This window comes from Momordica charantia (genome assembly GCF_013281855.1).
Source record: "Momordica charantia cultivar OHB3-1 chromosome 11 unlocalized genomic scaffold, Mcharantia_2.0 BLBB01000011.1, whole genome shotgun sequence".
Classification (NCBI taxonomy): Eukaryota; Viridiplantae; Streptophyta; class Magnoliopsida; order Cucurbitales; family Cucurbitaceae; genus Momordica; species Momordica charantia.
This window is the reverse complement of record NW_028275159.1, coordinates 9,985,216-10,000,000: the sequence shown is the minus strand read 5'-3', so window position 1 is coordinate 10,000,000 and position 14,785 is coordinate 9,985,216. Positions and strand designations below refer to the sequence as shown.

The 14,785-nt window shown below is 27.7% G+C and overlaps 1 protein-coding gene across 1 annotated transcript; it reads left to right on the top strand.

Annotated features, from left to right (window-relative positions):
• The first annotated feature begins 5,335 nt into the window (after nt 1–5,335).
• On the top strand, nt 5,336–7,253 carry LOC111021169 (transcription factor MYB52). The gene is made up of 2 exons (XM_022298023.2): nt 5,336–5,661; nt 6,556–7,253. The coding sequence occupies exons 1-2, from the start codon at nt 5,508–5,510 to the stop codon at nt 6,951–6,953; spliced, it is 552 nt and encodes a 183-aa protein (XP_022153715.1). The 5' UTR covers nt 5,336–5,507; the 3' UTR covers nt 6,954–7,253.
• The last annotated feature ends 7,532 nt before the right edge of the window (nt 7,254–14,785 follow it).

The following is a 14,785-nucleotide window of genomic DNA, read 5'->3' as shown; positions in this document are numbered from 1 at the left end:
ATTTTCACACATTTTTTGCAATATTTCTTAAAATAGATACGAGCCAAAATAATAACGGTTACCAACGCTTATATTTCTAAAAAAATGAGAAACAAAAAAACAATAAACAGAGATAAACATTACCAACCGTATCCTATTGATAATAACCCAAATAAGCTTTTATTCATAATTTATTTACTTAAGCTAAACATATAAATGTAAGTTTTGAAATGAAAAAGGTTTGAAATTGAGGATCAAAATAGTATTACCATGTCAAAACGAGCATAGCTCGACGGTAATTGACATATTCCTCCAACCAAGAAGTTGTGAATTTGAATCTCTTCCCCAACATATTGTACTATAAAAAATAGTGATAAACCTAATCAAACAATGCATGGGCCAAAGTAGAAGAAAGAGGTCTCAAGGGTTTAAAAGGGAAGTTTCTTCCTTTGCCAATTGCCACCCCAAATTCAATTTAATTCTTTGATGCAATAAAACTTTTCCTTCGTTAAGAAAAAGAAAGACTTTCAAAATGCACTCGACGAGCATTGAAAACCCATAACATTTTCTTGTTGACATCTTGAAACATTTTGAATTTGAGTTCGTCCCAAAAGATTAACTGAATTTCTTGTATAGGTTAGAAAAGTTTATAAATTTAAATTTAAATATTTAAGTTTCTTGTATATTCGAACTCCGATCTTTTAGATCGATAATATGTCTTAAACAATTGAGTTATGTTCAGTAGGCGAACCTGCTTTAATAGGTATATAACGTTGTTTTTATGTTATATGTCATTTTTATGCTGTAAGTCATTAATTTTAATAAACAATAAAACATATTATATGTCGTTTTTTCATTAAGTTTTAAACTTAGATTCTACTAGTAAGAACTATTGAAATTTATTAAAACTTGGGAACAAAAATATACTTTTTTTTTTTTTTTACTTTAGGGCGAAGTTAAAACGAGGATAAACTTTAGAGACAAAAAATCAATTTTAACTAAAAAAAAAGAGGTAAAACAACAAAAAGGGATCGTGAGATTAAGGAGATAACCACCAATTAATTAGGCAGTCAATACTGATTTTAATACCCAATTGATAATGAAAAATTAACAAAATTCCTACCAAAGCTTTGATTTTTACGTTAAGAATTGAATTTGGAACTTTCGAAAGCTTGACCAATGAAAAATGAAATTTTTGAGACTAAAAACTTATTTTTTATCCCCAAAAGAGAGGAAAAAAAAAAGAAGTAACAGGTTTAGGCTTGTGGGATTAAGACAAGTCTTTTTTATTTTAAATAAAAAACAAATTAAAAGAAGTCTTTTAAATATGATTAAATCACGGATTAATTCATAAATTTAATCATATATAGGTCCGCTAATTAGGAGTAGAAATTGATTTAATACCCAATTAATTAATGATGAAAAATGAAGGAAATGCCTACTGAACGTGATTTTAATACACTAGAATTTAATTTGGAACTTACTAAAACTTGAGGAAAAGAATTGGAACTTTTTTTTTAAGTAAAAATTGGAACCTTTTATACTTTATAAACCAAATTAATTAGAAACTTAACAACTAAATTTTAACTCAAAAAAAGAAGTAATGAATAAAAGGGTGAGTGAGATTAAGAGATCCACCAATTAGGAGTAGATGATATGAATATAATACCCAATTAATTATGAAAAATGAATGGAAAAATGGCTATCAATAATGCAAAGTGTTAGAATTTCACAGTCAAAAGTTTTAAATGTATTGATGGAAATATAGACAAAAATGTTAATGTCAAATTGTCAAATAGATATAGTTTTAAAAAAAATTATAAAACTAAAAAATTCATGAAAAATTATTGAAATTAAATAACAAGCATCTCATCTCTTTTAAATAAGTTTAAAAATTTTGTTATTAATATTATGTGTTTAGTAATGATATTTTGTCGATCTTTTCTAATATTTGGTCGATATTTTTACAATATAATAAAGATTATAGCAATGCATCCCTTACGTCTATATCAACGTGTCAATAGAAATTTAATACTTGGCGTTAAGATTAAGAGAGATACACCAATTAGGAGTAGATACTGATTGAATACCGAACTAATTTAATTATAAACGGTAATGCAATTATATTTCATAATATTATATTTATAATTAGGTCAGGTAGAGATAGTCAACTAATTAAAATGTGATGTAAATAGGTAAACCATTTTACGCCATTATCATCAATAATAAGCTGAGAAAAATTAGAAGAACAAGTAAGAGTTTGATTTCGTGGGGTATCAAATATTAATTAGTTAAGAAATCATTTATTATTCTTTTATTATTATCCAAAAAATAAAAAATAGAAAATAAAATCTTATATTCTACCCTTGACTTCCCATCTCATCTACAAACTAAGATGCTTTAGTTGCACGTCAGTTATGATTATTAGAGCCGAACAAACAAAAATCTCTCTTTTTTCTTTTAATAATATCTCGTAAAATCGAGAAAATTATCCGCAATGGGTTGGAATAATGTGGTCGATAATTTTACGTTGTTACGTTAGATGTATGGGATATAATTTGAAGAAAAAAAAGATAGAGAATGTGGTAGCTACATTAAATTATTTCAATCTATTAAACTGTATATATTCGCAACGTTTTTTTTTTATGAGAAGTTATATATTCACAACGTTGTGTCTATTCTGGTCTCTTTTGAAGTTTTAAAAAGTGTAAATATTGTACTATATTAAATATGAGCATTACAAATTCATTTAGGTATTTGATAATACATCATATCAATTATAATTTTTTTTTAAGAATAATACATTTCAAATAAACATAATTTTTACGAAGGATTACTCAAATCATCAAAGGTTGACTCTACTTCCACTCATGTATTTTCTTCTTTTTTGTTTAAAAACGTTTCAAAATTCCATACAAATTTTTAAAACTAGAAAAATAGTTTTTAAAAATTAAAATTTAATTAAGAGTTCACGAGTTCACATATTTGTTAGAATGGTGAAAAGTATACTAAAGAAATTAAAAGAAAGATAAGACATTCTACTTTTTAAAAAGGAAACTAAATGAAATTATTATCCAACGACACCTAAATAATCTATAGAGTTAGTAAACAAATATGATTTTTAAAAATAAAAAATTGGAAACAAAATCCTAATGGACTTTTAAGTATATTTATTTTATTTTTTAAGTCAAAGTTACGTTTGATTAACGATTTATTCTTTTCTTATTTTTAATTATTTTATCTTTCAATGGCCTAGTTCAATTTTAAAATTACTTTTCAAAGGTGCATTTCCTCCTTTTGGAATCAAGGTATATACTTCTAAACATATTTCTAAAATTAGATTAAAAAATTGTTATAACCAAATTTGTTGTTGAAAAACAGAAGAAATGGAATTTTCAAACAAGCCACAAATTTTCATGTGGTTGGACTAAAATTTTAGTGATTAATAACCAATTTTGAAGAAGATCAATACAGAGACAATGGGGTTTCAAGAATTTGGATGTAAAATTTCTCTGTTTTCCATCATAACAATTTAACACAAATACCTAATTTATGACCTTCAAGATAGTTGAACCCAATTTTCTCTTAAAAAAAATTGGAAGGCAATTTAATTTCTTACGACCCTTTGACAACGTTCTTGTTACTTTGTTTCTAATTTTCAAATTTTATTAAGAAATTTAAGCATTCTGCAGCTAATTTTGTTTATTGTTTCTAATCTTTTGGAAACATTATCAAAATTGTATTAAAAGTTTTGGAAACAAACAAAAACCAGTTTTTTTTTCTTTTCTGGTTTCCATTTCCAATTTGTTACAAAATATGTATAAATATTGTTTGATACTTTTTGAATTCATGGTGTTGAAGACATACAATTCTGTTTTTATTTATTAAAAATGAAAAATCAGAAACAAAGACACGAAAAATTACCAAACGGACCCTTATCATTCATCATTCCATGATTTAAAAGTTGTTTAGAGTAATTTTTTTTAAATAAAATTTCCTATTCTAGAACAAAAATTTAGTGTAAACGTGTTTATGGATATATATATATATATATATATTTTTTTTTCCTTTAATTCAAACAACCTACGACCTTTGTGAGAGATTTATAGTGTCGACACGAGCTAAATAATTTTCCTTTAAAACCTATAAAATTATGAATAATAATCCTATACATAAAATTAGAATATGAAATATTCATATTGGAAAGTGCAGAAATGTGTGCTTTGGTGCAATGGTTTCTCGATCATTTGATTTATTTGATTGGAGAGACACAACCATCTTTTCACAGACACTTCTAGATTTTTTATTTATCTGTGGAGTGATATCAAAATGACTGCTTCCTATTGGTCCACAAAATCGATCTTCTTTTATAATTACTATATTTTTATCATTTCTCTAAATTGGAGCGCTTTTATTTAGCCTCCTCTTGTTGTATGTTTCTCACCCACCTTTTGAATGAATTGATGCGTATCGTTTTTTTTATATTATAATAATAATCCTGTACGTACGATAACCATTATTTCTACAATTTAATCAACAAAATTAATTATTATTCTTTAGAAATTCTTTGAAACAAAAACTATTACTATTTTTCTAAATAACCACCAAACAACCTCTTTAACATTTATTAAAATAATATTTAGGTTTAAGTTTTATAGGTCCCTAAATTTTGAGATAGAATTAAATTTATCCAATCCATCAGCTTAACCTTTTAGGTTGATGGGTGGTTTTATTCATCCTTAACTATACTTATTCCAATTTTTATTCTAAACTTTCTAATCATATAATTATCCTTTAATTTCTAATACTTGTATTAAAAAATCATTTTAAATCATTGTCATTATTATTTTCTCTGTAAATTACTCAATAGTACAAACATAACATATATAAGCACATATTTTGTCCACTCGCCTGAAGCTTCTAAATTTTCGTAGGTCAGGACAATATTTAAAAACAAAATTAGAGAAAAGTATATAAACCAAAATAAAAATTAGACCGAATAGTCAACTACCATTAATTTTGACCAAATTTATAACTCGAAGAAAAATATAATTAATTTCAAACCCCATTGGGTAAAAGTAAAAAGAAAGCCACGTTGGTAGAAGATTATCTTAAAGAGCTGATAAAGATAAGCCAAATGCAATGAGATTAAGAAAGAATAATAGATAATAATCATAATCAAGACTCTTTTTTCTAGTTTAGAAAAGGGCAATTTGGGAAAACAAGTTTACTAGGAGAGATGTCGTTTTTAACTAAAACTACAAGTCGAACCAATACTTCTTATATAGGTTTGATTTAAACATATCACCATGGCCCCCTCCCTAATCCCTTTAAAAACATGGAAATTAAAAACCAAACCGATAAAAAAAAAAAAAAATTGTCGTGTGAAACCAACAAAAGTGACTTCCCATCCACAACTTCAAACCAACCCTTCAGTCGTTTTTCTCATTCTGTTAACTTAATTAATCTTCTTGTTTTCTCATCTTCCCCATTTGTATAAATCTTCTCTCCACGCCAAGTTTGCCGCCATGGACGCCGCTGCTTCCACTCCCGGGGACGACGGGAAGTCGTCCCCACGGGGTCATTGGCGGCCGGCCGAGGACGAGAAACTCCAACGACTCGTTCAACAGTTTGGTGCCCGAAACTGGAACTCCATCGCTGAGAAGCTCCAAGGAAGATCAGGCATGCTTATCATTTCTCATTTCATGTTTCTAATTTTTTCGGTTAAATAAAAAGAAAGAGAATTCCTTCTACGTATCGATTTGGATCTAATCTATTAGTTTTTTCCTTTTTTTACCTATTCCCTTTCTTTTTTTTTCTCTCTCTATTTCATAGGAGTTGTGCATATTTTTATATCTAGAATTTATATATACAACATATATTAATGTGAGGAGTGAGTTGGGTAATTGTTTCAAAAACAAAATCTTCAAATTTATTAGTTTATACTTATTTATTTTTCGAGATTTATCATGTATTAAATTAGTTAGAAAGCATGAAATAATAATTTTTTCGATTTCTAATTTGTATAATTGACTGTTTCTAAAATTTGTATATAATTTTGAGAACGAAAAGAATGAAGACATAAATAATTATCACAAGAAACGTTTTCAAATAATCAGAAAGTTGCTTGGGGATAGAGAACTAGCAAGAATATGAAACCTTGCATAATATTTTGTGTTCTAGTCTTGTAGTTGTTTAGTTCTCTGATGAATTACAGTTATAGGATCCACTGACGTAAGCCACACGAGATCGATTTTGAATGATAAGAAATCTGAGATGTTTTCTATTAATATTCATAGCTTCCATTTGAGTAGCTCATATTTATTATAAATCGTTAATCCCTTATTTCTAATGCTACTCTAATGCGGGATCCTTAACATGCATCGATTGTGATTCTTTTAGCTCATTAATCTTAGCTGCATCTCATTTTCATACAGAAGGTTCGTTTGAACATTTTGGATAGGTTAATATTCATAGTAATTTATATTTATTAATTATAAACCGTTATTAGATTCCTTATCTTTTAAATGCATAACCTTAACGGTTTGGTTTCGTGTTTCGTGTTTTAATTTGCAGGGAAGAGTTGCAGATTGAGATGGTTCAATCAACTAGATCCAAGAATAAACCGAAGGCCGTTCAGTGAAGAAGAAGAAGAGAGATTAATGGCGGCGCATCGGATCCACGGCAACAAATGGGCCTTAATCGCCAGGCTTTTGCCCGGAAGAACCGATAACGCCGTCAAAAATCACTGGCACGTAATAATCGCCAGAAAGCACAGGCAACACTTCAAAATACACGGCGGCGGACGGTTTCCGTACGGACCAACAACTGCGGGCGTTTTCTTCAGACAGAAATCGGCGATCATTTTGAACGCGGACATCAAACGAGACGAGGAATCGGCTGACCCGAAGGATATTGTTCCGTTCATAGATTTTCTTGGCGTTGGGATCTCTTCTTCAACACCCAACAAATAATTTTTTATTTTGTTATATATATAATATTATATATATATGGTAGAGATTAGGGTTTTTTTTTTAATCTTATTTGATTGTTTGGATAGTAAGTTAATTGAACTTAGATAACTCTGGTAGGATGTTGAATTTATCCAACTCAATCTTAACGATTAAGTATTTGAGTTGGATTAGGTTACTTGAAATGGTGTAGTTTGTAGAAAATTTATGACGAGAAAGAGTAAAGAGATCGGAAAATCAGAGTTGTATTCTTTTAAATGTTTTCAGTTTTTTTAGATATATATTTGGTAGCAGATTTGTTAATTGGATATCAATTTAAAAAATTGTTCAAGTGTTTAGCAATATATTTGTAAACTAGAAATACTTACCAGCTAAATATTTAGTTTAATCTAAACTTAATATTGATTAATTTATTAACAATTTTTTATGAATTTTGTATAATTATTATTTTACAAGGTTATAAAACTTAGAATACATTATATTTTACATGTTTTAATTTAAACCAACATAAAATGAGTTTATAATATAAAGTAATATATTATCAAATTTTTTATTATTTTAAATGTAATTCTGCATCTTAAAAATTTCAAATTCTGAATCTGAAAACAGTGCAAATATAAAACGTTGTTTTCAGAATCGAAAAAAATTTTCAAAAACGAATCTCCAAAAGCCAAACGCATATTCAATCTGAAAATAAAAAAACAAAATCCGAGTTTTCAAGCAAATAAGCCGTAAGTGTTTTGCTGCACTTGTTTTCTCCGTTCTTGAGAAACTTTTATATTCTATTTCTCGTTTCTCAACTTTAATTTTTCACGTAATATTTTGATTTTTTTAACTTCAAAGAAACAAAGCCTACCAAATGTATTTTTGTTTTTCTTTTTTTTTTAAAAAAAAGAAACACCAATAATTACTCAAATAAAATCTTAGCAAACCGGCTTTTATTGTCGAGAACTATGTCATGGAACCCGACTATTAGAGAGTGAAAATTTTTAGTAAAATTGTAGAAAGAATATATATTAAGGAATGATATATTTAAGATTTATATATCCATGGGTAATTTTATCATACTAGTAAAAAACACGTGCGTTCCACGTATAATTGTATAGTTTTAATTTTATAATAATATTTGTGAAATACATATGTCCTTGTTAATTGTGAGAGTACGAATTTAAAAAATGATACGAATAACTTAGACGTGCATTAAAAAATGTAAAAATAAATAGGTACAAAGAGAATAAAAATGCAAGATTTACCTATATCAAAAAAGAATTTCTTTATAAACTATATTCTTCGTATAATTCGAAAGTAGATTATTATCATGGCCTATTGGTTTAAAACGTTTGATCCAGACTTTTGTTGTCTTCATCGAAATTTCTCTTGATAGTGAACATTATAGTGGCCTTTGTGAAGGAAATAAAACATTATAGTTGTATTGTTATTTCTGACTATAATATCACGATATAAAATATAAATCATAAAAATTGTGAGTGCACATATAAAAATTGAAAGTTTAATAATGTGTTCAATTTACCTATACTAAACATCAACTTGTTGTTGGAAGGTAGTTCCAAATATGAGGTTCAAATGAAATCGGTATCCTCGTTGACCTTAATAAAACGTCATGGCATAAATATGAGAACCCACATAAAAACAATTAAAAAAACAAAAAATCAACTATAATATAGTCTATATGATTGGTAAAAATAACAAAATAAAACCTGAAAAATTATTGTTGTGTGATAATTTAGCAACCATACTAAACTAAATATTAAATTTATGTGAAATTTTTTAAAAGGAATATTTTTTACGAAATAATTTTTTTATTACTAAATATTGTTACCATATATATAAAAAGTCAAATTTCAAAAATAAAATTTGTGTCGCCATATCAGAAAATCAAAATTCTAAATACTAAAAGTAAAATAAAATAAAAAATTTTGGTTGTCATCCCAAAAATTTAAAAATACATAATCATTTTAAAAATGTCAAACCTCCCTTTTACGCATTATATTAATTAAGTGCAGGGTAATAAAAAATATTTTAACGTAACAGACAAATATTTATTATTTTAAGTTTATTTAGGTTAAATGAAATTACATATATAAAAATGGATCCCAACCAATTGTAACTATACTTAAATATTATCTTTTTTATTCTGTTTGAAACATTTAAATATTTCAGAACTAATTTATTACTTTGAATAGTTACCTCAATAGGACTAATTTATTATATATTTTCAATTTAAAAAACAAAATTTTAACCTATAATTAATATTGTTACCGTAATTAAAGGTCAAATTTTTATAACATTAATGACTAACATTATTAAAATATGAGGTTTTTTTCTTAACGAACATATGGGATAATTAAGAAATACTAATTTTGTAACCGTAATGAGTGGTTTAAACAATATTTTAAAATTGTTTTCACAAAAAAAAAAGAAGTCAAATCTCTAAAAAAAAATTAATAATTTTAAATTTAATTAAAACTAATGACTCACATTAATAAAATATGTGGTAACCAAGGAAGGGAAAATTTCCATACCATACACGTTTCACCTATAAACTCTAACCTACAACATTCTAGATTTTTTTTATGAGGTTGCACCGGATATAGAGTCCAAAGACAATGATTTAGAGAACATGGTATGAGTTATTCACCATTAGAGAGTTCACGGTTTTCCTAGATCATCATTTTCAAAGTTGTAGTATTGTTTCAATCTACCAAATCTGAGGCTAATGAGGTAAATGTTTTAAATCTTTCCATTTTATATATATTTATGTTTTGGTATTTGCTATCATATTCTTCCTCACAACCTAAATCATCACTACTTATTGAAAATTTCTAACTTTTTTTTTGGGTAAAATAAAAAAAAACCAAAAGTTAAATATAATTTAGTTTTATCTCTAATCAGCTTGATCGTGAACTTTGTGTCAGATTTGAAACTCATACCAAATGAGAGGATCTACGAAAAAATAATATGTATTTCTAATGGAAGAGGTAACGATTATGAGAAGAAGTTTTCGTGCAAAGAAAAGTAATATCTAATAATTTTGTTAATTATACTCATAAAATATATGTTTTAGATGAGGAAAGATAGAGAGATAAAATATAAATTTATTAGAATAGTGTTAAATTAATCGGTTTTAACCTTGTATTAATTTCTCTCTATTAACCATTCAATATCTAAAACGTCCACAATCTTCCTTTAATCAGTCTTAATAAAAAAATGGTATTAATTTAAGGATAAAAAGTTGGAATATGAAGCAATCTTAGCATTTATTTCCACCCACTATTCATTTATTTATCCTTTAATATAACTACTTTTTTTATAAATATAATTATAACAAATTTAATTAGCTACATGTAAAACGACCAAATTGTCATCAAATTCATATTCAAAAGGTCAAAAACAAAGGCAAAAACGACCAAAAGTTTCTCCGTTAATATAGCTACTTTTTTATAAATATAATTATAACAAATTTAATTACTTACACGTAAAATGACCAAATTATCATCAAATTCGTATTGAAAAGGGTAAAAAATGAGAGGCAAAAACAACCAAAAAAATTTCTCTGAATCCTGGCTTTTTATATATACCATAGATAAATAAAATAGTTTTCTTTTTTAATTAATAATAAGCTCAAGCGACTACGATTTGTCACAAATTAATTTAGGAGAATTCAAAAAGCAACTCAGATTGCAGTGATAAGATTTTTCAACTTACTCAGGTTAGTTGAGGATCTGAAAACAAATAATTTCTCTCTTTTTAAGTGTTTTCGGATATGTATTTGGTAGATTTGAAAAATAAACCTCAATTTAAAAAATTATTTAACACGTGTTTAGTATAATATATGTAAACTAGTCGTAGTTACCTATATATACTTTTAGTTTATATAATAAATATTTTCATATTAAACCTCAATTTAAAAAATTATTTAACACGTGTTAAGTATAATATATGGGAACTAGTCTTAGTTACCTATATATACTTTTAGTTTATATAATAAATATTTGCATATATATATAGGGAGGAAATTATTCAGGTCGGGTCAGTTTTCGGAGGAAACCGACCTAACCCAATCTCAAGTCAGTTCAGTTCGGGTTGATGTCGGGTCGGATCGGGTCATTTTCGTTTTTTTTTCCATCAAAGTTCCACACCTTGTTTATGAAGCCTGGGTTCTTTAGAGTTTCTTTTCATCCATGAAATCTCACCCAAGATCACAACTCACTAAAATTTAGTGTAAAAAACATATTTGTCATTTGTAACTACAAAATGAGTGATTTTGATTTTGAAACCCACTTCTACAAATCTTTCCATTAAAGTACAAAAACCCACCCCAAATCTTCTTCTGATCTTCTATCCATGAAAGCCTGCAAAAATCATATCTTTTTCTTCCATAGTTCTTTCTTTCATGAAAACCCACAAAAATCAACTTAAGATCTCCATCTTATCTTCCAAAAACCCATTTCAAATCTTCTTTTCAAAATCAACTTTCATGAAAATCCAAGAAAACCCACCTCGAATTTTATACTTTAGATCTTCTTCTTCACCAAAAACGATCTTCATTAAAACGTCGCCGCTGCGGATCTCCTTTTTGTCTCCAACGCATTTGGGAGGCGGGGAGGTAGATTTTGGGAGGGAGGCAGATTTGGGACAGGGGGAGGGAGGGAAGAACGGCAGCCACAAGGATTAGGTTTATAAAGGTAGAGTTAGGTTTGATAATTAAGAAATCGGTTTTTATAGAATCCAACAGGAACCAACATGATATTTATTTTAACCGAACCGAATCGAACCAAACTGCCTCGGTTCAATTCGGTTCGTCGGTTTGGTTCGAAAACTTACACTCCTAATAAAAGTATTGGAATTTCAAGGAATAATTATTGTCAACCTAAGTATAGCTCAACGTCAAGACATCTATTTCTAATTAAAAGGTCGTATATTTGAATCTTCACCCTAAAAAAAATAATTATTCTTCAAGGTCTTATTGTCAATTATATATATAAACATTATAGGACAAATAATTTTAGCCCGGGTATTCTAATAACTTCATTTTATAGTGCTTCCAAAAAAAAAAAAAAAAAACCAAACAAACAAACTTCATTTTATAAAGTGTAGTTAATTTTATTCTCTATCTAGAGTGGTTACTGCGCACTTACCATCATACTTATATATTTAAACCACCAAATTTTATTTTATAGATATGATTTTTTTAAAAAATTCGTGAGTGTCGAGGATAGCTTACGCGTACTTCGATTAATCTCATAGAGCAAGTTCCTGTCCTATAACATTTGGTCCCCGAAAACAAATGAAAGCATGCAATTTTCACATACTATTTTTTGTTAATACTCCTCTTCTTTCTTCAAACTTTTTTTTTTCAATATTTACGTATCAAAACACATTAGAAACGCTCTAAATGTACGTAAACTAAGGAGAGTGACCCTATTACCTTTTCGTTGAGGGGAATGATATTTATTAATTTCGATTAATAAACTACAATCAATATACAAAAAGGAAATGTACTCAAAATATATATATATATATACAAAAAGGAAAAAAAAAACAAAGCATTAATCTATCTCTACTATCTATGCTATATTTTAAGGGAGTGTATACCTAATAAATAGTTTGACAATTTGGATTTCTCACTAGCTAATTTGGTTTAATTTATTATGTGCCCAATAAACTTTAATTTTTTGTTTTTAAATTTATGAAACTAATTATAATTAGAAATCAGTAATAACATTGATGATTTAAAAAATACAATACGTTATTTATATCTTTTTTATATGGCTTCTTTTATTGTTCTATTTTTTACTTACAATATTGTGTTGTTTTATTGGAAAATACAATTATTTCAACAAACAAATAATATATACCATTTGGATAATTGTGTTTACTTTTATTAATTATTGTATCACATAACTTTATAATTTTATCATGAAATATTATTTAGAGTATTAAAAAGTATTAGCACTTTTGGGAGTAAAAATACGACCTAGTGGCGAAAGAAGAATATATCATCGTGAGTGATCTGAAGATAATACTTAGGAAATGCATGGTATTTAACCTATTAAGTTTAACCAGAGTGGCATCAAAACTCGACTAAACCACTAGTCTTAAAAAGACTAGATGCCAAAAAGAGTGTTTGTCCTCTCTATGTAGGTTTTTCTTCACATACCTCGTTCTACAATAGCTCAACTCGTTCAAGTCTATACGTGCTCTCCGAATAGGTCTACTTCAACAATATGTCGTCATTTGAATAGACGAAAAACTACTATGTTAAGAAAGTTCAGAATTGAACTTAGGCTCTCTAGGCTAGCAAGGAAAGTATATAATCACTCCATCAGACTGGGATAAATTGTTTAAAAAAGGTACATGTCGTGTCTCCAAAACAACGTGGTTGAGAGACGACATGCAAATTCTACGTATGTAGGTTGTTTCTTCTAGAGACGACTTGGGAAAATTCCAAAACGTTATTTTTTTAATAAATTTTGAATTAATATTATTTTTTAAATAAATGTAAAGATTATAAATATTTAAAAAAAATTTCACTCTGGTAAAAGAAAAACATTTCCTTGATTATTATTACTATTATTATTACTACTTATTTATTTATTATTGTTTTGTTTTTTTACATTGTTTGGGGGGAAATGTTGTGGACACTGGAGGACGTGCGGTTAGAAATAAAAGAATATTCCAGGTCCACCTCGAACCTGTCGAGGAGACCAAATTTGTCCATATACAGGGCTAAGTGTAAAAAGCGGGGGTTCGACCTGAACGGGTTCGATTTGTTCAAACCCGACAGGTTCGACATGACAAAAAACAAGGATAGCCGCCGGTCGTGAGTGCTGTCGGACCCACCACGTATAAATAGAGGGCTCATTTTAGGTTCAGGTATCGAATCTCACCTCGAACTTAATATTGAGTCCGACCTATACTAATTTGATCGTCGGAGAGTTCACCCTCTTGTGCAGGTTCACTCCAAGGTTCAGGTCAAGCCGGAGACTGGATTCGAGTTAGATTCGTGAATAGTGTTGTGCAACTCTTTGCATAAACATACATTTCCTAAACTACAATCTAATTCATGTAACATGAAGGAGGAAAATGAGGAAAAAAAAATTAGCAAGGACCATAAATAATAAATATGGGAGCAAAAATGAGGGACCATCTATCACATTAAAAGAAGCTAAGAAAATTCTAAAAAGAATTATCAAAGAAAGGTAAGTATTGGTATATATTCGTGAAATATCACAAATATTATCATCAAAATATTACTTAAAAAATAAATTAAAAGTCGTGAGTTCGAATTTTCATTTCTGTATATACTAAAAAAAGAATAGTAGTCCAAAAACTCTGAAAGAGAATAGTACTCCAAAAACCTCTATTCCAGTTAGATTATCTATTATCGGATATACTTATTATTGATTTTTTTTAATTCATTATGTAAAGTAAGAATTCAAATTTTCAACTTTTTAATTGATGATATATGTTTTAATCAATTATCAATTAAGTTGTGTTTGGATTGAACCGAGGGTGATTACCAGGTTCTCGATTGATTTAAATGTTCATTTAATAACAAATAACAACTTTGACTTCTATTATATTTAAATGTTCATTCATTACTCAACAGTTTTTTTCTCTAACTCCTATTGTATTTAAATGTTCATTTAATAAAAAAAAACAAATTTGACTTTATTTGTTCTCAAAATAATAATAATATATGAATAATAGTAATAAAAATTTTGACGTCTACTATGTTTCATCCAAAAATAAGGACACGTTTCTTATTAATTTCCTTTTTATATATAGGATAAAAAGGCTAACCTAATTAA

Coding starts and splice junctions, on each gene's coding strand:
- LOC111021169 (XM_022298023.2), top strand. CDS start 5,508: ATGGACGCCGCTGCTTCCACTCCCGGGGACGACGGGAAGTCGTCCCCA. Junction 5,662..6,555: donor GAAGCTCCAAGGAAGATCAG/GCATGCTTATCA, acceptor TTTAATTTGCAG/GGAAGAGTTGCAGATTGAGA.